The sequence below is a fragment of the Labrus mixtus genome, chromosome 23 (assembly GCF_963584025.1).
Source record: "Labrus mixtus chromosome 23, fLabMix1.1, whole genome shotgun sequence".
Taxonomy (NCBI): domain Eukaryota; kingdom Metazoa; phylum Chordata; class Actinopteri; order Labriformes; family Labridae; genus Labrus; species Labrus mixtus.
In genome coordinates this window covers 11,663,105-11,689,494 of record NC_083634.1, presented here as the reverse complement: position 1 = coordinate 11,689,494, position 26,390 = coordinate 11,663,105, and the positions used below count along the sequence as shown (strand labels likewise).

Sequence of the window (26,390 nt, the reverse complement as noted above, 5' to 3'; positions counted from 1 at the left end):
GATAGAAGAGATTTTGAATGTGGTCAAGATCGATGTGGAGGCTGGGATTAAGTTTTTCAATCAACGTTAAATACACTTGATGATGCTTAATCCCTTAAGAGGAAGTCAAACTATGATTAAAAATCCTGATTTGGTGCTTGCTTATTACGTTCTAGGTGCAACATCAGCGAATAAAAAAAGAAATATCCATGTCCTGTTAGGACCTTGAGATATTATTATCTTGTTAATCTTTTTACACATTACAGTACACTTATAAACACATAAACAGGAAGTCAGAGAGTACAAATAACACACCTTATTCCTGGTACAATAATACACTTAGTATTTACCTGATACGTTCATCTTAATTGTATTGTAAAAAAAAAAGTCCAAAACACAAAGTGGCAGAAATTAAAAACAGCTATGGGGTTTCTTCTGTGGCGGAGCAGGGGCTCCTCCCACACACGTGATTTAACTCAAAATGTTAATTGAACACCCTCGATGTTTTACTTGTTAGAAAGTGTTAACATTACAACATACTATTTCTTTACTGACATACTCAACTTCAAAACACATCCACATGTAAGCCCGACGTCTGTTTCTAAGATGTTATAGAGCAAGAACTGTGTGAACGTGTCCATCCATGTAAGTGTGTTTTGTCGCTGCTCCAATCCCTCGTTTCTTACATCTCTTCTTTCCACCTCACTTCTAATTTCATGTGACACTTAATCTTAACTTGTGTTCTCACTCGCTGATTACAAACCCCCGCCCCCTCCCTCCTCCATACACACACACACACACACACACACACACACACTCTCAATTCTCCATAGAATGAACTAGAAATGGTAGTGAGGAGTAAAGGCTGTAGAGAACAGAAGGCTGTTTTTAGGCCTCTATAATTGTTTCTCAGTTTCACGGGCTTGACCCCTTATTTATTTGACTGGCATTTACGACCTGGGAGTTAACTCTTCACTTGCAGGGACAGTCAAGAGACAGAAGACCGGAGTGAGTGGCAGTGGGTGGGGGGGGGATGGGTTCATGAACCCATAAAGCTCACATGGGAGAGACTTGACAGACCATATCTCATTACTGGCTCGGCTTGGAATGAGATGGGCCCCTTTTTGCTTGTCCCTCACTGGTTCGATTGATTAGTCGGCAGCCAATCAATGTTAATTAAGGTGTAGAGAATCCTTTAATTGTGGCGTATGAATCATTGTGTCAGACCCCGCGTTGACCTTCACAAGACTTACACTGTGAATGCCTTGCTGGGGAATAAATACCGTTAATAAATTGTAAGATCATGGTAGTCCTTAATGGCTTTCCATTTGATCGACAGCGATCCTGTATATGTCCTGTAATTTTGGCTCCAATAGAATCCATACTCCGCTTCACTTTCTGTCTTTCACTTTGCAAACACATGATCAATACCTGTCAAAACATTCAAGAGTTAATGTTGTGAGATAAGCGTCGCCATTATGTGCGGCGAGTCACTCTTGGTGCATAAGAAGCGGGGCTGTGATTGATGACTGCCAAAAACAGAATGGCACATGAGAACACCACCGGCACCGTAATTGTGTTTTTTTAATGAAGACCTACATTCCACGTTGGAGCTGATTTCGCACTCAGTTGATTGTGTCTGCCCCCCCCCCCCCCCCCCCCCCCTCCCCCCTCCTCCTCTCCACCGCTGCTGCCATCCATCATGTGTTAATAAGAATGTAACCTGTAACATGGGTTAAAGGCTGGCTCTATGGCCATGACGTCCAACTCTACTTCCCAATAGAGACATGAATGTAGCCACGCCGGTGCTTTCTTTGTGAACCTTCAAAGAAAGGTGAATGTCAGAATCTCTCTCATAAACAGTGTTTTTACATAAGACAAAGTTAAACTAATGAATACAATTGTATGTTCTTTGGAGGAACATTATTATCTATTTTCACTAGAATATACAGTACAATCTCTTTCCAGTGGTCTGTATAGAACTTCTTTTAATTTTCTGCTTCTGCTGTGTATCTAAAGGAATCTTTTGTATTAAAAGGAAGAGACTGGATGAATCATTTCCTTAACCAATGGAGCTTCTTACTCTTCATAATCTCTTGTACAGAATGTAATACTTTAAACTTCATTACCCACATAGTAATTATTCGACGAATATGCAGTTGTACACTCTGGCCATTTAGGAGATTGTCTGGTGAGGCTATTGTTGCTGTTTTCTCTGACAGACCTTTTCTTCTCTTTCAGATGTAATAACCGGACCCAGTGTGCCGTCGTGGCCGGACCAGATGTGTTTCCTGACCCCTGCCCGGGAACGTACAAATATCTGGAGGTCCAATATGAATGTGTGCCCTACAGTACGTATTCCTTCAGTCTTCCACACGCTACTGCACCTCTCTAATGCTCTTATCCATTCTCATTTCCTATGAACAGCAGTGACTCATCAACAAGCCAATCATCACGTATGCTCGTAATGTTCCAGATGCTCAAAAATATCTCAAATGTGTCATCCAGTTTAGTAGAACAGATTAAGACGCAGCAGTGGCAGCAAGGGAAGTGAAGACGAGTGATGATTCCTGTGGTCTGTGAAACATAACAGCCCGTTGGAGTACAGGAAATATTATTGACAGTGTTGTTTACATGTAAAAAAAAAAAAAAAAAAAAGACAATCTATCAGTGTGTGCTTCTGGACAAGATACTATTCTTATAAAACTGTGAAGTTCTTGTCATGAATGACAAAACATTTAATGCTTCATTTCTCCAATCTACATGGAATCAATTATTTAAATAACTTGTTGACCTTGTTTATTTTGTACGAGTGTTATCTTCATTGGGATATTGGCTGTGTAATTTATTAAAGATAAAGGAAGATAAAAGTGCTGAAGCCACTGGAAACATGGCTTTGGATATTAAAAACACATTCATAATATTAAAGATTAGTCTCATCAAGCGTCCATGACAATATTAGTGAAAATACATGCTGGTAAATTAAAAACCAAATGTTGCTGTTAAAACAGTATGTCCATAGTGTGTAGGTGTGGTTGATCACATTTTGTTTGACATGTCCCTGCCTCCACACACACAACAGTGGCTCAAGTGACAATCAGCATAGTGTAGCCCTTAACAGAATGCCTGATTCTGAATCAGAGAAGCACGCATAATGACTGCCATCTAAAAATATTCACATCAGCTAGTCCCTCAATGATGTGCTTCAACATGCTTTGCTATATCACACGTTAGCTGTGGTGCCCCTATTTCCTCTAACAGCCATGATTCTTATGCTTAAAGAACCTCTGCAGCGTAAGCCAGAGTTACATTTTTTACTAAGCTAAACTTGGTAATTCATGCTCAGCACCAGCTGCTGAAAATCGACCAGTGATTGCCCGTACTTAAAATACCACTCAACATTGCTAAATCTAGGTCGAAAAAAATTGCAAAGCAACTTCCCGGTGATTGCTTCTGTGATTTGTTCTCACATTTATTTGCAAGATTTTCTCGAAAAATATAACCATGACCATTTTTAAACACAAAATCGTTCCACTTCATCATTACAGAAACTTAAATGAAGGTATTTTGGTTTTGGATTTCAACTTATTTGAGGGGTTTTTCAGAGGCCTGCTATTATCTGCAATAAACGCTACATTATACAGACTCGGGTGTCCAGTGGCTTTAGGGTCAGAAAAATGGCAAAATATCAAGCGACCAGATTTGCCGACCAGAATAACACAGCTGTGAAGGGATTCTGTCAACAACATGATGAAAGCCGCATATGTTTCATATTAAGATTTATGTCTTCATCTTCACATCAGGTTTCACAGCAGTTTAATATCTTTGAGGAATCATGTCTGATTCTCAAGTCTTTGTAAGTATAACAGCAAGGATGACCGGTTGAATTTTCATCAAAGCCAAATGTACTCGTTTTTCGCTTCAGTTCAGCTCAGTGGACGTCTGTTAATGTTCAGGCAAGTGAGGCATCTCGGAAGGGGGTAAATAAAAAAGGATTTAATTAGTGCAGCGGTAGAAAAATGCTGTCAGGCTCATGCACAGAGCCTGAATGGAAACATTTGGGCTGGGAATGGAAGGACCAGCATGGGGTGACAGGATGAACACATTCACAGAGGAAGTTCAGGTGAGGCTAGAGGAAGTGCCATGGACATCACCATGTGACCTTAGGCATTGTTTTATGATGACCTTTGAAGTGGAAAAACCAACGTCACCATAATTATGCCTGCCAAAAAACTGTAATCTGTTGTGTCACTGGAAATTTTGGATCACTGGTAATTTATCGGTTTAGTCTGCAGCTGCTAGGTTCAAGTGAACTCTAATTCAAATTCAAATCAAAACCATCATTTTTTTTAAACATTTGATGTCCTTACATGGCTCCCTCAGTAGTTTACCTCAAAGGAGCTTTCATGTTTCAGAGTAAAATCCAGTTCTACCTGTGATCCAGCGCTGGCAGATGGCTCTTTTGTACCAGACCCTCTGCTATGAGCACATTTTGCCATCTCAGCCTCTGAATGTCAGAGTCTTTGCTAGATGTCCATGTAGACACTGACTTAACGAAAGCTACGGCAATAAATAGAAACCCAACTTTAATCAATCCTCCAGTTTTAAGTTTCTGTCTGTATTCGAATACTAAGTGTGCATTGCTTTAGCTGCCAAAATACATTTTTGCTCCAAAATTTTTCCATTGAGCATTTTGCAGATCAAATTTCCATTTACTCACATGGGAACCTAGAGAGGCTTTGTTTAATCTTTGACCAAACCATGCAAACCTGCCTACGGCAATATGGACTTGAATTTTGTCGTACTTCAATGTTCTACATGGCATACCAATTTTTGAACAATTTGTCAAAATACATGCTGGTTGTTTGAAATTGTTTTCTCTCAGTCCTGGTTACGGTGTTGGATAATATAACTTGGGGTGGCCTAATTTTTTAAGGGCTTCTGGTATAGCCAGCAGTTATTTGGACAAGTGATAAAGGATACCTCGGCTTTGACTTCCTTTTCAGAGTGAAAGTTGTTCGACAGTCCAATTAGCAACCCAGAGAATGGAGTTCACATGGAGAGATGACCTCTTCTTACAGATTGTTGGATCCACTTATAGTTATATAAGATGCTAAATCATGGTGAGATGATAGCTGATTGTTTCTGGCTGTGTCCCGTCCACATTTGGACTGTTTTCATTAACTCAACCAAAGCCCCATTGGACACAATCAGACAACAATGCTTTGGCTGCAGACCAAAACCAAAAGGCTTCCAACACCAAAAGATTGAGGGCAATCACAAAAAAGCTCCTGTCCAGTGCAGAGGGTTGGTTTTTGCCAACCTTCCCCAATCTTTGTGACTGAATTTAATAACTATCCTGTCCACTGGAAATTCTTTGAGACCCTGGGACCCACAGCTTTCCCATTCAGTTTTCTGCCCACTTCCCCTTCCTTTTTAATTATATACTCAACTTCCTCAACAAAAGCCAACTCAAAACAGTCTGCTGAATTGTTAGGAAAACTGCTTCTGGCAGCTTTGTTCCTGTGACATGGGGGCTGCCTATTAGGTTTGCACCAGGGAGGAAAATCGGGGGCACCTTGTCTGGAGTAAGTGTAGATGGTGCCCAGAGCCATCGAAGGATAAAGAATTCTGCTGGCATAGCATAAACATTGCAGAAGTCATGTAGGCGTTTATTTGTATATTGAGCTTGAGGCAAAGTGTAAAACGGTCACTTGAGACACATTTTATTGCAGGGTGTGAATGCAATTCATCTGTGACGGCCCAGTGGACTCTCTCCTAAACAAAGCAATCAGATCCTTTTAGCAGGAATGAGCCACTTCTGCAACAGTTTGATGTGTTTTTTGTGACTTGAAGCACTAAATAAATTGATTTTTTACGTTGAAATCTCTTAAGAAATGCTTTAAAAGACACATATATTGGTAGAAACATGAAGGAAAGTGTATGATGGGAGAAACAGCAGCTCAATTCTGGATGGGCTTTCAACACAAGTCTTCTTTCCAAGTTCCTGAGACGGACTGAAGGATTTGAGTGTCTAATAAGAGAAGCAGCCACCCATGACTTGGACTCTCCTTCAGTTGTCGAGGTCTGACTCTGTATTCCACAGACAAGCTCTAAGCCCTCAGTCCTAATAGTCCTTTTCTTCCAAGTCCTCCCTCACTTTCACTAACATTTTGTCCCTTAAGTGCTCTCACTGCCTTTTACCCCCTATATCCCTTCATTTGCTCCCCAACTTCACAAATCCAGCCGCCCCTCCTCCTTTTCACCACCACCTTCCTTGACAGCTTTTAATCTGTATTCCGCTTTAGGAGCTCCTCTTTTCTTTTTTTTCCCCCCCCTTCTTTTAAGGATAAATTACAGCTCTCCTCTCGGTATCTTCATAAGCCTGCGAGATTGGACGATCAGATCCGCTGTTAATAACATCAGAGGAGTGTGCTAAATCGATGGACACATGGCCGCAGACACAATGTTGATTTTATTAATTTGCAATTTGATCCGCTCCATCAGTTGTAATAAGGAGAAAAAGACATTACAACATTTACAACTATGTGTGTGTGTGTGTGTGTGAGCTGTGTGGCAGTGTCACAGCATGGGGCGATCCATCGTGTTTTCATTTGAGCTGCCGCCTGGATAATTATCTGATATTAGCTGCAGGGAAATAGCATAAAATTGAACAACAGGGGAGGGAAAATATCACTGATAGCAAGCTAAAACAATGGACACTGAAAAGATGGAGTCATGTGAACATCAGAGTACACTCATATTTCATCTTCCCCAGCACCCTTTCGTCTTTGTACTGCTGCAGCATGTGCATGCTCCCCAATGCACTCTCCAGATTAGTAAAGCGACCCTCAGGCAGAAGCGATGTGCTGACCCTTTATGATGACTCATAAACATGACAGAGCTCCGATGGCTGACATCTGCCTCTGCCCCGCCCTCTTACCTTGAATTTTCATGGGTTCAGCAGAGAGAACCTATGTCTATTCTCTCCGTGCCGTATTGAAACCTCCCCCTTTCTCTCGTTGCAACTTCTTTCGCTCCCTCCCAAAGGTTGAGCTCATAAGAGGTCAACACAACTGTGTCTCCCTCCAACGCCAACCAAGTGTTTGTTTCCTTGGCAGGAATGAAGCGCTAACACCCCCTCGGTGGCCCTTTACATTCTCAAAGTTGTCAAAAAAAAAGAAAGCAAACCTGGGTTACCGCAATGTGTTTTGACGTTTCTGTTGTTGGTCTGCAAGCTTGCTTGTATTCAAACCCTCTCCCTCCACTAATTAGATGGATGGATATCTTTCTGTGGAGTTTCCATGGCAAATTTGCTAATTTTGTCCAGGCGATCGGTCAAACCCCCCCCCCCCCCCCCAACGCTTTTTTTGGGACGGGAATAATTACACATCCTTTTTAGGGAAAGGCTTTTGTTCAGTTCACTTTTCAAAATTGACACCTCAGTATGTAAATGCAAGATGAGGTGAAGAGAAAGTGAGAGACTGAAAGAAGGCCGAGACGAGGAGAGAGCCGCAGAACAAAGGAAGAAAACCTGCTGGCAGTCTGATGCTATACATAAGCCACTGGTTCCCCCCACTGTTTGCAGCTAATAAGGACAATGTGGAATCCTGTCTTGCACAGTGGGATCCAGCTCAGCCTTGTCAGATATTGCTCACACTTTGGAAGCTAAGCCAGGACATATAATCATGCAATCAATTCTGCGATTTGAGCGTAGCACAGTATAATCCTGAGCTCCTACCTCATAGAAACTCACCATGTAATTTGTCAAGTTCTTTTACTTCCAACTAATCCTAATTGGTTTTTAATTCATTTTGCTAATAATAACACACCAAACAAGTTCAGGGGGGCCCTCAATGAATAATGAAGTTGATTGTTTTGGCATGTTTTACCCAGCACCTGCTACCAGTCTGTGTCCTTCTGTGTTGGCAGGTGAGGCCATGAAATCGATGGTGTACACAGGGCTATTGCTAACAGTGCAGCATGGGCAGAACGTAATGTCGTTACAGGGCCCATTATGCAGTGGTCACGCTGACGGTAAACACCACCTGCGTGACCACGGGCGGGACTTCATGGCTGTGATATGGACCCTGCCATTGGTCATGTGTCACGCCGGGGTCTCTTAACTGTTTAAATGTTTGCCCGCGTCAAAGGATTGTGGGTCATTAACAAAACACTGGGGCCATTTCCTCCGGCGTCATGCTTTGGCCGGTCAGCTCGAATGCCGTCATGATGTTTTGCCGCCGTGTTTGCGGTGACAAGAATCTCACAAACCATTAACGTTTTTAAAATACATTTTATTGGGAAAATATGAAGGGCCATCAGGGCAATATTTTTATGTAAACTCATTAGCTATCATTAAAAAACAGCTAACACTCCCTGCATTGAACCAATTCCTAGCTATCACCACAATAACTAGGTAACATGACTATAGGACTAGAATCCCAGAATTAAAGCATTTTGACAAATTTCATACATAATCAATTTGCACCCATCACTAGAATTCAACAACTTTCAAAGGAAAATGACCATTTGCTACCGAACATTTCCATTTGCTAGGATTCAATGCCCTTCCTATTACATCATTTCAAACCATCAAGGGATTCAATGCTAGTCAGCTGTTGATTAACAGCAGTGGAAGAGTTGCCATATATGTTGTTGAACTTGTTATATGGCTAGATGTCCTTCAGGGTGTTTGCTATCCATTGTCTCTTTAAAGTTACCTCCCATTTTTAAAAGTGGTTAACAATCAAGATTTGTTGTCAAGTTTTGATATAGACTTATTTCAGCTTCCTACCCTAGAGTACTGTCCTGATGTCAGTGGAACATGGTCACCATTTATACATTTCTAATTAAACCATTTTCATGATCAGTCTAGATCCTAAGCACCCAGGCACTTCTCTTAGCCCCTGGATAATCTTGTTGCAACTTTTAAGCTTCTCAAAGAGTAGATCACTCTACTTGATGCTATCAGTAAATCTGCTAAGCAGATTGTATGCAGTTCCAGTGGCTCCTCGCCCTTGAGCTCTCAAATCCACGTTCGTCAAGTCTAGTGTGGGAGTCAACACCGTGACAGCAAATACATCACACGGCCACGCCCTCTGCGCTCCCTGCTGAAATGCCGGTGACCATTAGCCTTCTTGTTCAGACAGCGTTTTCTTCCTCTCCTTCTCCCCAACCTGAGCGACCTCCTCCTCGTCTTCCCGTGTGTGAAGGAGGCCTGTAATGGCATCGCATCGCTCAGTGACAGCTGACCACTCCCTAACCCGCACAGAAAGCCCGATGACTATGACTTTCTGTCAGATCTCGTACCAGATTTACACTGGTGTCACGGCCTCAGTGTGCAGAGATCGATCTTGTCATAACACTTTGTTTTCAAAACAGGCTTTGCAGAAAGCTCTGGATTTACACCATAAATATTGAAGTCAAACTAAAATCACTATTAGTTATCATCATTTGGAGGTAAAAAAAAAAAAAGAATGCAAAACCTGTGTTATTATTTTTTATGTTTTGGCTTTCGAGATTGCAAACTAATCTTAGCAGTGGGTTTTTTTGTTTTGGAGATCATTAAATAAGCGAAGGTGCCGAAAGAGATGCCAGTTTAATCAAATGAGCCGTTAGCCGGAAAGCTAATTATGGTTATTGCTGTTTAAAAGCTGGGGCTGGAGCTAGTGGTGCCACTGCTCCAAGTAAGGACGGTTTAAAATGAAATGTTTGATTTGATACTGATTCTCAAGTGATAATCAAGATTTTGACATGCAATTGTGTCAATCATGATGATAGACAAATGTACACTTGAAAAGATCAAAGGATGTGATCATGTTGTGGTTATACTGGTCAAATCAAACTTTTACAAACACCTTTTTATTGGCTCTTACTTGATAATGATATGATACAAGATAAAAACAGCCCGTTATAAATAACCGTTATAAATAACTAGCTGGTCTTACTATTAACTTTACATCATTAAAGTGTGGTAGTAGAGTCTGGATTTACAATGAACCTAATGAAAGGAAAAAAAAAAAAGATATTATGTCCTCAGTGGAGAGGTGAGATAATTGCACCGGGAGACGGTGATTATTACCATTGTGAATAAATGATGGTGTGAGAGGGGTGAATCTTTACATGTGCAAACTGTTTCCCCCTACTAATGGCTGAATAAACTGTTGTAATCTATCAGGTTCTTATTCTGTGCCTACTGCTGTTTTACTCGATAATAGACATAAATTATATCACAAACTGTCTCATGGCTAGATTCAAATAAATGCATTCTAACGTATACGATTAAATGCTGCGGAACAAGCTTCTTTTAATCTTCATAAACACTTCCTTTTATGCAACACACGCTCTTTAATCCCAGTTCCTCCACCACACACATGTTCACAGTCAGACGCCGACACACGGCTGAAGACTTGTTGGGGAGCTAGAAGTTGAGGAAAGAGCACTAATTAGAGATTGGTCTCTTCAGGGGGTCTCTCCTTTTAATGATCATCCCACCAGTAAAAGATTCCTTCTCCATTTCCTCGTTTATTCTTTCTTCATTCACTGGTGCTCAGCTACAGCCGGACTAAACGGCCTCTTTTTTTTCCTTTCTCTCCTCCCCCCCCCCCCCCCCCCCCACCCCACCCCATCCCTCTGTTCGCCATAATCTCAAGGTCTTTTTCGAAATCAAGACATATTTTAAGAGGTGCAATTAGGTTATTTCTGCTCCAGTTGCCACTAAAAAAAAAAAAAAAAAAAGAAGTATTTAATTTTGTTTTTCCTAGCAGCACTTGTCTTTCCTCCCTCTGTTGGTTGTTCTCCCACGTGGGTAGCGGGTTGGACGGGCGCCAAGTCCTTGCACCTGTCCCTCAAAGAGAGACAAACAAACACACACTCAGAAGAACAAGCGCACACACACACACACACACACACACACACACACACACACACACACACACACACACACACACACACGGAACACAGCATCCTGCATTGTCAAGGTTATAAGATAGCATAGCAGCTTCCCAGCAGGAGGGTAGGGAGAGAATGATAGAGACCGAGATTGAATAAGCACGAGGAAGGAGCACAAAGAGAGCAGACAAGTGGTTGAAAGATAAAACAAAAAAAAGGGGTGGGGGTGGGGGGGGGGGGAATGAGACCTGTAATGATGGTATGAGAGACTCATGAGCACCAAGTGAGGGAAACGATAGGAAGAAGAAGAAGAGAGAACGCAGAGAAAGAGAGATGGAAGCCTGTGTGTCCTCCCCCATCCTTAGGCACATGCTATTCAAAGCCTCGTAATTTGCGTCATTAATTAAAAAGCTGATGGGATGGAGTTAAGGGGTTTGCAAGTCGCCCGGTTGAAAGAGAGAGAATAAGGGGGGGAGGGGGGGGGGGGGAAATAAAGGAGGAGAGAAGGGGGGGAGATGTTTCAAAAAATATTGCAGTCATCCCACCATGAATCTCTATTAGCCGCTAATGATACCATTCTGATACCTCTCAACCATTAGTGTGAAATTGGGAAGCGTTAATTATTCAAATGAAAATCCATACAGCTGCCGCTCACACGACGGGGTCGGCGCTAACAGTCGCTAAAGGTCCTCATTGTTAGCTGCTCAGCGTGTGTTTCAAGCAAGGGAGGAGAGTACAATGAGTATGCAGAGTGTCTTATCAGGTGTGAATTATATTAGAAATTATATTATACTCTATGAACAAATACAATATGGATTATAATAATGTCATTATGCAGGGGCATTGTAATTGAATTTTACAGAGTATGCTATGACTCAACAGCAGTGTGCTTAGCCATTGACTGCTTCACATACAATTCTGAATTATGTGCAACAAAAGCACAACACTTCATGCACTTTCTTATTCAAATCGTGATTTTAGAACCATGAAAACATCATGCATGTAGTCGTCAAATGAAATCAAATTTGGTGTGGCAGCTTGACCAATTAGGCGGGCTGCACAATCAGCCACTTTGCCTTTTCCAGCTGCGTGTGTTTGGCAGCGTGAGCCACACAGCAGCCAAACTGTTACAAGCTGAATGCACACGGTTCACTGAGTTATTGTTTTACCCCCGAAAAAAAAACAAAAAACCCTGTTTCCAGAAATCTGAACCGACCTGGCCAAGCTATGCATCCGCTTAATTTACTGCCTTGGAAGAACCTCTGTGTGATTGGCTGTTTCCATAATTGTCATAAAATCAAACTGACCTTTTAAGGATAGAACATTTTAGAAAATATAGTGTCATGAAATGTAAACAGATGCCGAGATGTTTGTAGGCATATTGTTATCCTTAAAAGTCTTCAGAGGGAGGAGAATGAAAGACATTGATTTTTTTAAAGTGCCTCCTTTGAAATATATTGCATCAAAGTATCCCAGCCAAAATGTCTTGTTGTAGAATAATAAAACTTGTACAAAGAGCTACAATAGAGAACCATCAGTGTCTGATTTACTTGACAAACTTGTCGCTAAAATCCCTTCATTGGGTTTGCAAGACTTCTTCAATTGTTGGTTAAATTCTCCCTGCAACTATAGCACAGAGTGTGAGATGGTTTGAATGGAGATTTCAAAAGCATTCCTCCCAGTACTTATATTCTTGTATAACCTTTTTTTTTTCTCCATACTGTTGTCCTTCTTAAACTTTTATCCTCAGCTGTACTGCTGCTGTTTAATCCATCCATTCTCGCTCTTTCTGGCCAGTTATGCCTAAGAGTAACAAACACGCTTAGATGTGATTGCATCTGTCCAATTATTGACAGTTTACACAAGTTAACAAGTGCATTTTAAACAGGAATTCTTCTTCTTTTATTTGAAAAGTAAATGTTGTTGTTTGTTGTCTTAGTGCAAGGCAACTCCAGAAAGCTTCTCAGTAGCCAGAAGATTAAGACTGCTTCCACTGGGCTTCTTCCAAAGCTGGCTGCTGGTAAAGAAGTGAATTGCAAATCTATCCTAGATATCAGAAAATACCTGGGGGTTTGGATTTCTCCTTGCCAATGATAGCTTTTCCTCCCTCTGATTTGCTTTGGCATCCAAAGACGGGTGATTACAGCTGGTCAAGTCATTCCTCTGGAAAATGTGCCAGAGCCTTCAACATCTTCGGAGACATGTCCAAGTGCACTGCCTGTTGCGAAAGCAGAATTATGAGCAATTTTCCTAAATCACTTCATCCATCCAAAACAATTGAGAGTAATATATTTAAGTTTCAAGCAAAGGAAAAGCCACACATACCCCACGAGTTGCTGAAATGTCGAGAGACACCGCCTTGAACTTCAACTGTGGTAGTTACCCAACAAGCCCCATCACAGCAGTCATGTATTTTCTCAATCCCATATCTGCTATTAAAAAGTTTGTCACTCAATTGCTAATTACCTCTTATTCAAGTAATTAGCTCTTTGCAGTGATTAAAAGTAGATTTCACTGAAGCACAGTAGATTGTACAATGGCAGAATTACCATTAACATCACTGAACAATCCAGTCGAGGATCTCCAGTAATTGTGCTTTTTTTTTTTTGGTATAAAAAGCTGTTTATGCTCGGTCATTACGAAAACTGATAATGTGTAATAGAAGGTGGCATACTGAGGGAATTGTGAATAACCCATTAAATGTTTTTTTTTTTTGTTCTTGGTATAAGTGGGGTTTTGACAGAGGATATGAATGATGTGCTCAAAAGTAATATGCACAGCTTCATATTTTTGATACGTTCAGTCTTCTCGGGCGTCAGAGAGAAAGACAAGGAGATGAAAGAGAGAGGGATTGGTTGAGAGGATGAGAGAGCTAAGTGCTTTTTAGTGACTCAATGACGGCCGTGACCAAAATCGTATTAAGGTCACAATGGGGGTGGTAGGGTGGAGTAAAGAGGCTTTTCAAATGAATCAATTCTCTGTCTCACTTTGCTTTTTTTTTCTCCACTCTCCTTGCTTGTATGTGCAATGCAAAAACGTCAAGCCTTCCAACGGTTGCATCTGAGGTATATCTCGGAGCATACCGGCTTTGTAGGAAAACACAAGTGGACATGACATGTACACGTTTGAGTGATCTGACGGGTGACCTTGTTGCCTTCAGAGGCATTCTCAGGTCAAGCGACGAGGCCACACACTGTTCAGTAGCCCGGGGAGTATAGTGTATTTCCTTGTCAGGGATTTCATCCGAATCCTTTCCTCCCTTCTTCCTCACACCATGTCCCCTGGGCGATTGCTTTGTATACCACTTCTCACATCCCCATCGCTAATGCCTTTTTCTATAGATCATTACCCTCCTCTCCCCTCGCCACTGTTAGCGATCGCTCAATCAGAAACGCTGGCCGCCCTGTGGTCCCTGTTGTGTGGCCGCTGCTCATGGGAGGTGAAGAGGCTTCGATCGGGGATGTTGGGCTATTTACTTTGATTTGATCTATGGGGTCCATGTGCAGTTCCGAGTTATTGGCAAATTTGAGTCGCCAGTAATGATGATTCAGATGTAGCCTGCAGCTATTGTTGCCCGGACTCTGTATGGACTTATCGCGTTTCAATGACAGCTGGAGTGTTCGCTTGTTGATGAGGTCCTGCGCTCTACCACTGTACAATTTTATGATCTGACAAACACAGACGACTTGTTGAAAGCTGCTCCCCTCCCCATTATTTTTCTCTCTTTTTTTTGCCCTTTCCCTCGTCTGACACAGCTCCCTCTCGCTCGCTGTTTTGTCATTGGCTCACCGCTCTGCATTAATATTGTTCTCCTCTAATAACTTTCCCATCTTTCAAACTTTACCCCACCCGCCCCTGCCTGCTGACCTCCATACCTCAGTCTGTTGCACTCTCCATTTGGAGGAGAGGACTCTTGTAAGCCCTGGTAAGAGAGGTTAATCCTCTCTTATTAGAACCGGGATTACTGGAGGGGAAGGGACAGGACCGGCAAAATGGCATGACTGACTGAAAGCTTGTCCACAAGAGGAAGCAATACATATAGTGTGGAGGGAGTTAAGATGTAATAGCCGCAGAAGAATGTTCACAGCATTTCAGTGTAGCTGTTGAGCTGCGGAGTCAAGGCAGGTCTTTCACTTCCAATACACCCGCAGGTTTTCATTTGTGATAGATAATAAATTATAGTTCCAGAGGCTGCACAAGATCTTTTTGTATTAAAGTTACACATTGATATATTAAACATTGACAAAAGATAAAATAAACAAGTGTAGAAATGGATAACTGTTTGTGAAAATGCACCTCTTCTGCTCAGTTCCCCTCATCTCTAGATAGCACTTTAGTGTCTTTATCAAATTCTTTTGGTTTGGTCACTGAAGCAATACTTTTTTTTGCTTCAGTCTTACTGATTTAGTACATTTCATTCCAGCAGCTGCACAAACATGTTTTTCACATACCTAAAAACGTGCTACCAAAGCCACTCAGTGCTAGCTCCCCAATGAAAAAGCATAGGAACAAAGCTAGCAGCTAGCTGGTTGCAGAGCGTCGCATTTCGCAACTAACACGTACATACTTCCTTAGGAGCACACTGTCTAACTTGCAAGCAAAGTTAGACAGTGTGCAGGAGTTTGTCTTTAAGTTTTTGATGGATACATTGCTCTCCTACGCACCTGTCTTGTGAAGTGGATATGCAAAGGTTTTTGCTAATTTATACCAAGAATGTTGAAAATGTGCCCTATAGATGTAATTTGTTTTAAACCTTAAATATAGCCTGTATTGTTTTATACAGTATATGATGGATGTGTAGCTTAGCAACAGTGTCCTCACATAAAGCTAGGGCATTAAATGTGTCAGTCTGTCTAAGTCATCCATGACAAATTATCCGTTGAAGTCGACTGCATTGCTATGCAGAGGTGCTTTTTTTTTTTAAACTCAAGGCTTGAGGTGATTTCACTGCTGTGAAAATGTTTGTTTTTTTTACATATTCTCATCACTCAGTCATCTGCAAAAAATGACAACTCACATTTTGTACAACTTAAGACCTGATTAATCTGTCTTTTTATCCTACAGGATCACATGTGTACTTAATTCTCCTCCTTGAAAGCTTGTGATTGAATGTTCTGTGTGTCTACCCACTAACCCCATGTTCTTTTTGAATGATTATGTTACTGGTATGAACTACAAGTCTTTTCCCAGTTATAACACATCAATAATCTGTTTCTTTATTTCTTCTTTTCTCTTCCTTTCATGCCTAAAAATAGAAGTGGAACAAAAAGGTAACTAAATGACAATAACTTCTTTTATTTTCATCTGCATTATCATTTAAGTAAATGCTTGCATTTGTTTGGTGACGGGTTTGCTACAGCAGGTTTCATGGCATTTTGTAGATTCATGCGCATTGTCTGGTTCATCGGTGAGGTTAAACATGTCATTCATGGGGAAAATTAAATTGCTTGGAGAGACGGTGTTAGAAATATACATAACGAGCCAAATCTCTCTTTGATTAGGTTACGCTGCAGCTTGGAAAAACCAGCCCTTCTTACTCCAAAATATTCCAATTTAGCAGTTGGTCTGTGACCCAAAGCTTTGAAATATGAAGAGTAGGTATCTCTCTTGTTTCAGTATGACACATGTAGAGCTCCACAGTCAAGAAACAATCAATCATTGCAGCATCCAGTTATTCTATAAAGATAAAACAGGCAAGTTAGCCATCATAAAATGGAAAGACCTTCTTATATTTTCAAAAATGGAACATGTGTTGGACCCTTACGATTCTTGATTTAATATCCTAATGTCCGGCTCTTTGCAATAGCAGAATGATCACTTCATCCATCAAAATTGCAATTGTAATTTTTTTTAAATTAAAATGTGGAGAGTGCACAATTAATGTAAATGTACATGTAAATATGCCAAATTGCAGCCATAGGCTTTTTCCCATCTGTAGTCCCTAGTTGGTTGGTACATGTATAGGTTGGAAAAAAAGAAGAACAGAGGGGGGAGATATTGGAAAAGATTTTGCAGTCATCCCACCATGAATCAGTATTAGCAGCCTATGACACCATTCTGATACCTCGTGTTGCAAGTCAGTTGGCTGACAAATAATCAACATTTTAGGACTTTTGAATATGCAACAATTATAATGATTTATAACATTTTGTGAAACACTTGTAGTTTAATTATGTACAACTAATTTTAAAATATGGGGTTGGGTTGGATTTGGGTTGAACTAAGTACTAACCTTAAGTACATAATGCTACCAATAAACCTTAATTAAAATATAGATACAATTCATATCTAGCATAACCAGCCTTCCGTCCATACATTACTAAAACACAACTAATATGTGTCTTTGTCCCTTGATTTATTGATCCAGCTATACCCTGATTCCAATTCCAAGAATACGCCCCAACTCTTCATGCTACTTTACCACACTTTATGGTCACATTTAAAAAAACAACAATGTTGACATACAGTGTCCAGAAGTGAAGCTAGAGATCAACCTCAAGGATCTACTTTTGAAGGATTAGGCCACTGACTAAGCTGCTGAATTTTTGTGTGAAGTGGAGTAAGAACAGGCTGTCAAAAACATCAGGCTGGACTCCTACCTTCAATCAGTGTTCATCATCAGTACCACAGATTGACAGCGCTTCTGACATTGCCACATATACGATAATCATCACAGCTAGGTCATTAGAGACTGCTCTCCAGTGTAATCCTGTAACCCTGGGATGTTTTTTATCCCCTGTAATAAGTGCAGATTTCCCCATCTTTGCTTTATAGCTGAATAAAATTAAAGTCGAGGGTGATCAATAGCTTGTCCAATAAGCTGTCAGCATTTTTGATTATAGCTCTAACATGATGATGGCTATAACCTTCAGGGACATACCAGTCAATACCGGAGACGGATCAAAGCGGTCATATTCTTACCTTATCAGCACTGCATGATGTTAGAGAACATATGCCAAATCTTCACTTGCGCCCCAAGAGAATTGTGTTTGCAGTGTTACCTTCTTCCATGAAATATTTCCCTTTGTCAGACGTTAACTGTTAAGTTGAATTTAAAGTCAAAGATTGAAATGGAATCATTAAACAAGAGTCAAGAGTCTCGCTTTAATAGCTGTGCAATAAATTTGAAGTTTCATAGGAGTCATTAATTAATGACACATCTCTGGAATCTGTGGCAAAGAGAATGAGCAATGAAGGTGAAGGGGGAATCTGAAACATTTTTATAGAGATGACTTTATAGAGATGGCTTTGCTGCCACGTTAACAGTTTTTGTGCAATTCCCCATGAAAGCCATGATTGCTTTTGTATCACTTCTCTAATATCCTCTACCCACTCCTCCATCTATTTGCTTACAGCCTTAAAAAGCATATTTTACAACCTCCTCAGAGCCCAGCGTGCTGTCATTTCAAAGCTTGCCCACTCTGACCTTGTTCACTAGCACAACTCATCTTTTTCCAACCATGGGAACAGCCCTCTTAGCATTTAGCACAGCAACCGCTGAGACGTGTGCCAAGGCGCTATGTCAACGGGACGCATCTCTCCACATTTTTCACCCGCAGGTAGACAACATGTTTAATCTTGAGAGATTACAAGGGGAAGAAGGCTCTGTTTTCGCTGTCTCTTTCTCCCCTTCTCCTCCGAGCGTGCTGCTTTTTCCTCTCGACGGATCTGCAGCTAAAACCTGTCAGCGCTGTGTCAGGCTGTTGGCCCATTATTGTGAAAAGGGCCTTCAAACACACACACACACACACACACACACACACACACACACACACACACACTGTGTTTTTATACATGATTTATTGTGTCTGAAATCTTGGTATTTCCTTTATATTGTCTTAAGATTTGCCCTGTTAAGATTTAGCATTTTTAAAATGAATAGATTGTTTTGGACTACTTCATAATGAGATATCTATAGAAACATTTTGAATGAAAACTATTCTGAATAGAAGCACCATCTCCTTAGAAAGACAGAAAATGATAATTGCCTGAGTCCAAGATAATCCACAGTGAACTGAAATAAGCTTTCACAAATGGTTCAAAGTATTGACCTGCTCCAGCTGGATTGCCTGGGCCTAGCTTTATCAGATTTGAGTACAAACCAGCTCACATATAATTAGTTTACAGTGTGGGGTGTTGTAAATCATGCCGCAGACTAAAACTGTCATGTGGATGAAATAACGGACAGGCAAATCATTATATAGCTGATGTAATTATTGTGGTTTTTTTTTCTCTCTTTTTGTTTTCCTTTTCCTACAGGGCTGCCTCAGCCAATAATTACAGCGTAGCTATTTGTCAAACTCTTTTAACTTGTGTGTTTAAGTGTATATATTAAGAACTGCTTGCAGGGTGTTTTCAATAAATGAAAACAATGAAACCTTTTTTTTTAGTGTAATTATATTTGATTTAGTGGATGTGTACAGAAAAGGAGCTCTGTGAAGGGTAAGGAAACAAAAGGTAACTTAGAAATGAGTGTGAGTCAGTCAGTATGTGGTTAAGTGTTACCAGGATCTACTGCATGGAGTCTGGTCTACATTCAGTGAGTACATAACCCTCACTTAATTTATCCAACCATATTCATCAGTGACACGATAAGAAATTGCCCCAAGACTCAGAGGCATACAGTACAGAATGTGAACTACAATAAATAGAAGTGTAGTGTGTTATTACATGCATTGTACAATCCAGAACTCATTGGCATCGTCCAATAAGAACATTTGTCTGACAATCAGTTATCTTCCCTGCATTATATCTAGAAGTTGCAGATGCAGATTTCCATCACATTGTCTTTGCATTTGCTTTCTGGGTTATTTAGTGATGTCTAATACCTGCCAATGTAACTCTGTACTTGTCTTTCCCCTATTTTGGCTCCTCAGTATTCCTGTGCCCAGGGCTTCTGCGCAGGGTGTACCAGAGCGAGCACCTCTTTGAATCTGACCACCAGTCAGGAGCCTGGTGCAAAGACCCTCTCCAAGCGTCTGATAAGATTTACTACATGCCCTGGACACCCTATCGTACCGACACGTTGACCGAATACTCCTCCAAAGAAGACTTCATCGCAGGAAGACCGACGACGACCTACAAGCTCCCACATCGTGTCGACGGAACCGGTTTTGTGGTCTACGATGGCGCGCTCTTCTTCAATAAGGAGCGCACGCGCAACATTGTCAAGTTTGACCTGCGGACTCGTATCAAGAGCGGTGAAGCTATCATTGCCAACGCCAACTACCATGACACTTCTCCATACCGCTGGGGAGGGAAATCAGACATTGATTTGGCCGTTGACGAAAATGGCCTTTGGGTGATTTATGCTACCGAGCAGAACAACGGGCGGATTGTGATCAGCCAACTCAATCCCTACACATTACGAGTCGAGGGGACCTGGGACACCGCTTACGACAAGCGCTCGGCCTCCAATGCCTTCATGATCTGTGGAATCCTATATGTAGTAAAGTCAGTGTATGAAGACGATGATAATGAGGCGACAGGGAACAAGATTGACTACATCTACAACACAGAGCTGAGTAAAGATGGTTTTCTCGACATCCCGTTTCCAAACTCCTATCAGTACATTGCTGCTGTGGATTATAATCCCAGGGACAACCTGTTGTACGTTTGGAACAATTACCATGTCGTGAAGTACTCGCTGGACTTTGGAGCATTAGACAACAGGCTAGGTAAGACCAACTTTTTTCTTTATACATTACTCTCATGGTATTTTTCCACGGCACATGTTCTTTTGTTATTTTCATTCCTTGTGATCAGTTCAAATCTTACTTTTAGAGTAGGTGAGATATGTGGGTAAGTGTCAACACCATTTACTGCTTTGTGTCTGTTCTACATTCAGTGAGAACATAATCCTCTATCCAACCCTAACCTAATGGGTTAATGAAAAAAATCAACAGACTCAGTTTTGAGGTGTTTGACAATCTAGACACAGCAGTATTTTTACTGTTATTTGGAAATATGAAAATGACAAATCAGGCGGGACTATTTTTCATCCATGAGTTTTGGAACAAAGCTCACTTTCTAATCACTATCATTTCTGCAACAGGATAATGACATTGGTCCATCCAATCATGCAAAACATTGGTTCAGGAAAAGTTATCCTAAAATAGATACACCAGCCAGATTACACAACATTTTGAATGCATTCCCTTGGATCTAAGTGGATCATTTTAAAGGATTTCATTGATCCATTAACCTTTTATTGACACCAACAATCTTTGAACCTAGCCATAATAAATACTTACAAAAGGAATGGGCAAAAAACACCAGTCAACAATGCAAACACGTTCTCCAGAGCCTTGGCACTGCAAATTCTCTCTTTACTTTATGGTACTGTAGTAGCACCATCAACAGGCATATACTACATTTATGCATGTTGTCTGCATGAACTTTAAGGAATATCTCCATCAAATCCAACCGAGACATATATGTTCACAACAAATTAGATTCTTTTGTCTCTTTAAGTGACCCATTTGATCAGAAACCGACAGAATGAAGTACATTTATAGCCTTGTCTTGTGACTTAAAGGGCTCTGAAAATAGCAAAACTCTCACCATGTTTGTTCCACCTCACACTTTAATGTTGTGGGATGTAAAGAACAGCTTGGCATGGCAATCTCTTATCACTGTAGATCTTCATATTTGTCCTATTTTGGTCAAGTGAAAAGCAATAAAATAAAAGATATATGTTTTCCAAATGTAGCACCCCAAGACTGTGTGGGCTGGTGATAATTGCTTATGTGGAATGTTGCTCAATGTGTCATTTTGGTGTTTTTAATTAGCCTCAAAAATAAAAGGGATGGTTTAATCAATCATTAAGATAAAAAGAAGGAGAAAATAATATGGGTAAATAAACAAAGATGCCATTAAAGGAGCAGCAGCCGTTATTACCTTTATCAATTCTCATTAAACAATTCAAGAAACTAGAGGCATACAGAAACTCCTGGCTTGACTGTAAGGACGTTTATGACACATTGAGTTCAACACTAAGTATTGTCACACTGTGTTCAGCCGCAAGCCAGATCTTTTACCCACTCTTAGTGTTGCCTTTGAAAAGGAACAAGCAATTTCTCATGTTAAACTTCTTGGAAGTCTTTTGAAAAGTCTAATTTATCCACTCCATTGTTCTTTTTATAAATTGGCTCTTTGGAAAGCAAGAAACAGAAAAAATGAACCGGTTTTGACACACCAAGGTAATTCTTCGCGCTATCTCATCAACAGCTCGAGTCAAAAATGTCACGAGTTATTTGACTGTGAAGTCCTTGCCTCAGCGTTCTCCTCTGAGGCTTTCTCTACCTGCCGCTTGCCAGTTTAATTTATTTTCCTCAGCTGGCTGCCGCTCGACCCCAAATCTCTTTCTTGTACACTGAGTCCTGCTTCAACAAACCTTCAAATATATTCATTCATTTACTGGGCAAGTTTTGATGACACACAGCTAACCAAAATATAAATGATCGCAGTTGAAGATGGCCAAATTTTTTTTTGTTTGGTTTCTGTGCTAAGTGATTATCCATCACTTTGTAAAAAAAAGTGGCACACAGTGATCATACACATTCACATGCAAATTGAAATTGTTGATCAGTCAACATCTCAAGCCCCTGTTGAGATGTCGACTTGTGTGTTTGGCTGCTGTTGTCCAGGATAGGCTGCCCTCCAAACAGGCTGCTGCATGAATATAGACAATAAAAAGTTTCATTAAGTGGATGGATGGAGTCAGAGAACAAATATAAATGTCAGATAAACACACTGATAAGAAATGAAAGAGTGATTGAATAGGCTGTGGAGTAATAAACCATTTAATTTGAGCAACTCAGACCAAGTACACAAACAGACGATGCAGGCATGCTCTGTGTGAGTACTTAGCTGTGCAAATTTTGCACACAGATGTGCCTGTTTTTGAGATTTTAGGGTATTTAAAAAGCTGCTCTGAGGAGGTTTCTAAATTAAATTCCATTATTTCTATGTGCCTTGTAAAATAAAAACCAGACAATCTTAATGGAAGCAGACAGAGTTATATCTTTTTAGGAAAATGAGCCGGAATGTACAGGACCTGATCAGGATGTTCTGTCGACTGTACAGCTCTGCAAAAAAAAAAAAAAAAATCTATACAAATCAAAATGACTCATACCAACATTTATTATAATGGGTGTAGATTGTTTATTTTTTACACCTAAATATGCATTTGCAAAGTAAAACTTCACTTTTCAAATACTGACAAAAATGTGAAAACTAGAAAGAATCAGCATCAATGGCTGCTGGGAAAGAGCTACAAAGATGTGGGAGATAGTGATTTTTAAAGCATTTGAGTTATGTATGCTTCACCAAAATGGGTAAACTGAAACTCAATATCTGTGTCTTTACTATATAATGTGTTTCATTGCCTGTTGTCCCCCCAAGCTATTACAAACCACCAAAATTACAAAATCTTCTAATATGCACCATATACGGTATAAACCAGCAAGCCAGCTCTCTACAGAGACCAAAGCCAGCCTAGCACTTTCCTTTGGTTGCCAACATGATCGTTTGGAATTTGATCCAGTGTCATGAACATCCGGCCTGTTAACACTCCCTGAAAGATGCCACTCTGTGATCGCTGTGAACACAAGCTCATTCAACTTGTGCTCCCACCACAATGAGCATGCATGACCTGCCATACCAGTGGAGCATAGTATATGTGCAACAGAGCAGCAGACATAGGGCCAGGCCCACAGCTGAGGCTCTGACGCCGTATGCTGAACCACATGGGCCGTGGGACAGCACATGCTACAGGGAAGTAGGCAGAAACTGGGAAAATTCTGTATATCTGAAATGTTACATCAAGGACTTAAAAATATCTTATGGTGTCGTATTAGAAATGATTTGTGTACTTTTCAATCTCTTCTGCAGATCATCTTGTTGTATTCCTATAGTCCTTCAGGAAAAAACAAGAACAAACTTTCTTAAGCTCACCCCAAAAAAATCTTGAATTGATATTCATGAAAATCAATCAATTTTTCTCTCTCTTTTGGAACACTCACCTGCAATAATTCTGTGATAATATCCAAAGTTCCGAAACTCTTTTGAACAGAGACAGCAATATCTTTGCCCAAACAGGCTCTTTTCAAGGACAGATGATCTGTGCCTCCAACTCCATTGATAATTAAATTCAGTGAATTGGTGATATTAAAAAAATAAAAAATTGGTGCTGCAAAGACTGCCATAAGCAGGCAGATAAAAGCTCTTTTATCATCTATCCCTGAACACGATCACATTGAATGCCTGGCTGTACAAGGACAACTTTGGAAGGAATTGCTCAGTGATCTTCTTTTGAAAATATTGAATCAAATAAAACTTAATTAAAGACACCAATGACTCCATTCTGTACATGCAATATTTGAATACACAGTAGCAAAGAGGAACATCTGGCAAACTTGACTTTTGACCTTTTTCAGAAAATCAGAAAATGAAAATTCTGCAAACCCATTTATCATGTTGGTGTTCGGACAGTTGTGGAACTTTGACTGCCAACTGTCCATGACCAAGTTCATGCAAGTTAAGTCAAAAATAACCAACCCAAAATATGACTTATTGTGTTTAAACTCTAATTATTGATTCTGCATCATAATTTCAAATCTATAAGCGCTTCACCCTGTTGTGGGTTTCAATAGGGTTCTGATTTCCTCTGTGGTACCAGTTGTTGACCAGTAGTCCACTTTTGTTTCAGTGCAAAGAAAAGCCATCGCTGTGGAGAACATACGCAAATGCACTTCACAGTGAAGCAGTCCAAAAACACAAAGACAGCTATGTAACAGTGACTTCATTTATCTCTATAGATATTATCATGCAACCACAGCTAACCATGTGCTCTTAGACTTTGTCTCTCAACTCCAACTTCATTCTCTTTTCTCAAATTGTTAGTCAGGGAGTGGTTTGGTAAGGAAGTCTTGGTTTGAGGTCTTTAATTTCAAACCACTGGCCACACCCAAGACCCAAAGTTGCCTTATATCATTATCAGGTGATAGCCAATGGGTTCCAAGATGCCGTACGAGTTTTATCTTTGGTTTTCAGTAAAATGTCTTCAAGGCTGTTGGATGGATTGTGGTAGATTTTGGTACAGACAGTCATCGTCATTTGAATTTCCCTCGGGATCAATAAAGTATCTATCTATCTATCTATCTGTAGTCCCTTAGGAAGAACTGTAATATATGTTTTGTCTTTAACTTCCCATTCAGGTTCATCATTTAATCATTGTTTTTTTTTATGCAACAGTCTGTGCTCTTGCTTCGTAGCTTTTGAGAGTGTTATACAAGTCTATGTTTCCAGCCTATATCCAAAAATATTTACTGAATTCGCTTCCTGCGCTTGCAGTGAAATAGACCCGCTGCATATTATTTCCTTGTACTCGAATGAAGAAATTAATCCCAGCCCGTTATCTACCAGAATGACCTCAGAGCTGTCTGCTACAGTGAGCATGAGGCGGTAGCTGCATCAAGTCCACGACACTGCAAAGGCGAGTGCAGCCACATGAGACAATTTGCCTCAGTTTCCCACACCTGCTGTTGCGGCACTAATATGCTGTCATCAGATGCAAATCCATGCCGCTTCTACAGCAGTATGTGGGGTTTTTTTTTTTACATGCAGTAAATGCAGTTTTGTTTTTGTTTTAGCTTCAATCTACCAATCATATTTTTGACAAAACACAGCCGTCACAATCTTTGAATCTGTTAATACAGACATTTCTACGGGACCTTTACTTAGTCTCTGAGAAAATCCACTGCTCCACTGTAGCAGTGATTCTTTTGTTGGATCATGATTGGTTCATAGGACGAGGCACAGTTGGTGTCATAGATACACGCGCAGTCTGGCAGCCCCGTAATCTTGCCACATGTTGCCATCTGGACAGGGCACAGTGCCAGCTCTGCCAGCCTGGAGGGAGCTCGCAGACGTGCTGCCCCGACCTTGCTGCCGAAACAGCCGATGTTTTGGACGCCCATGCCCGTCTTGGCTCTATTTGGAGGAGCCTGACACATGCTAAATTGATTAAGAGTGTCTAAGCGGTAAATGCAGGCTGGCAGAGTCTGATGGAGATTATCTGAGTGGCTCAGTTTTGCTCTTAAAGGCACAAGCTGTAGCCTTCCAGTATCTGTCATGTCTTTTAATTGATATACTTTGACAGGCAATTCAATAAATTCAAGTGACACCCTTCTGTCGGTGTGTGTCATAAGGAAACATTTTTCTGTCTCGATTGCAAAGCCTCATGGAAAATTGTGTGTGGTAGTTTTTACTTGAAGCTTCTATCCCGGAAAAAAAAAAACAAGTATTTGCATGCTGCATGATGCCCTTTTTGAAGTCGAGGCTTAGAAATGTAGGCTGCATGCTTATTTGCAGGCTACACTCTTATCACATGACTGGTGTACCTCTAGCAGAGGGCAATTTTCTTCCTGGAAAAGAGCAAGATTGAGGGTGTACTAGTATGGAGTGATTTATTTTTCGGACACATGGACACATGCACAAATACACAGTCTACTTTC

The 26,390-nt window shown here is 40.6% G+C and overlaps 1 protein-coding gene across 1 annotated transcript in view; it reads left to right on the top strand.

The window, feature by feature from the left end:
- LOC132958274 (adhesion G protein-coupled receptor L3-like) overlaps positions 1-26,390 on the top strand; it is a 220,426-nt gene that overhangs the window by 114,881 nt on the left and 79,155 nt on the right. The window contains exons 5-7 of the mRNA XM_061031001.1: positions 2,221-2,330; positions 16,128-16,142; positions 19,749-20,549. Coding sequence (XP_060886984.1) covers positions 2,221-2,330; positions 16,128-16,142; positions 19,749-20,549 — 926 coding nt within the window. The remainder of the gene's footprint in view (positions 1-2,220; positions 2,331-16,127; positions 16,143-19,748; positions 20,550-26,390) is intronic.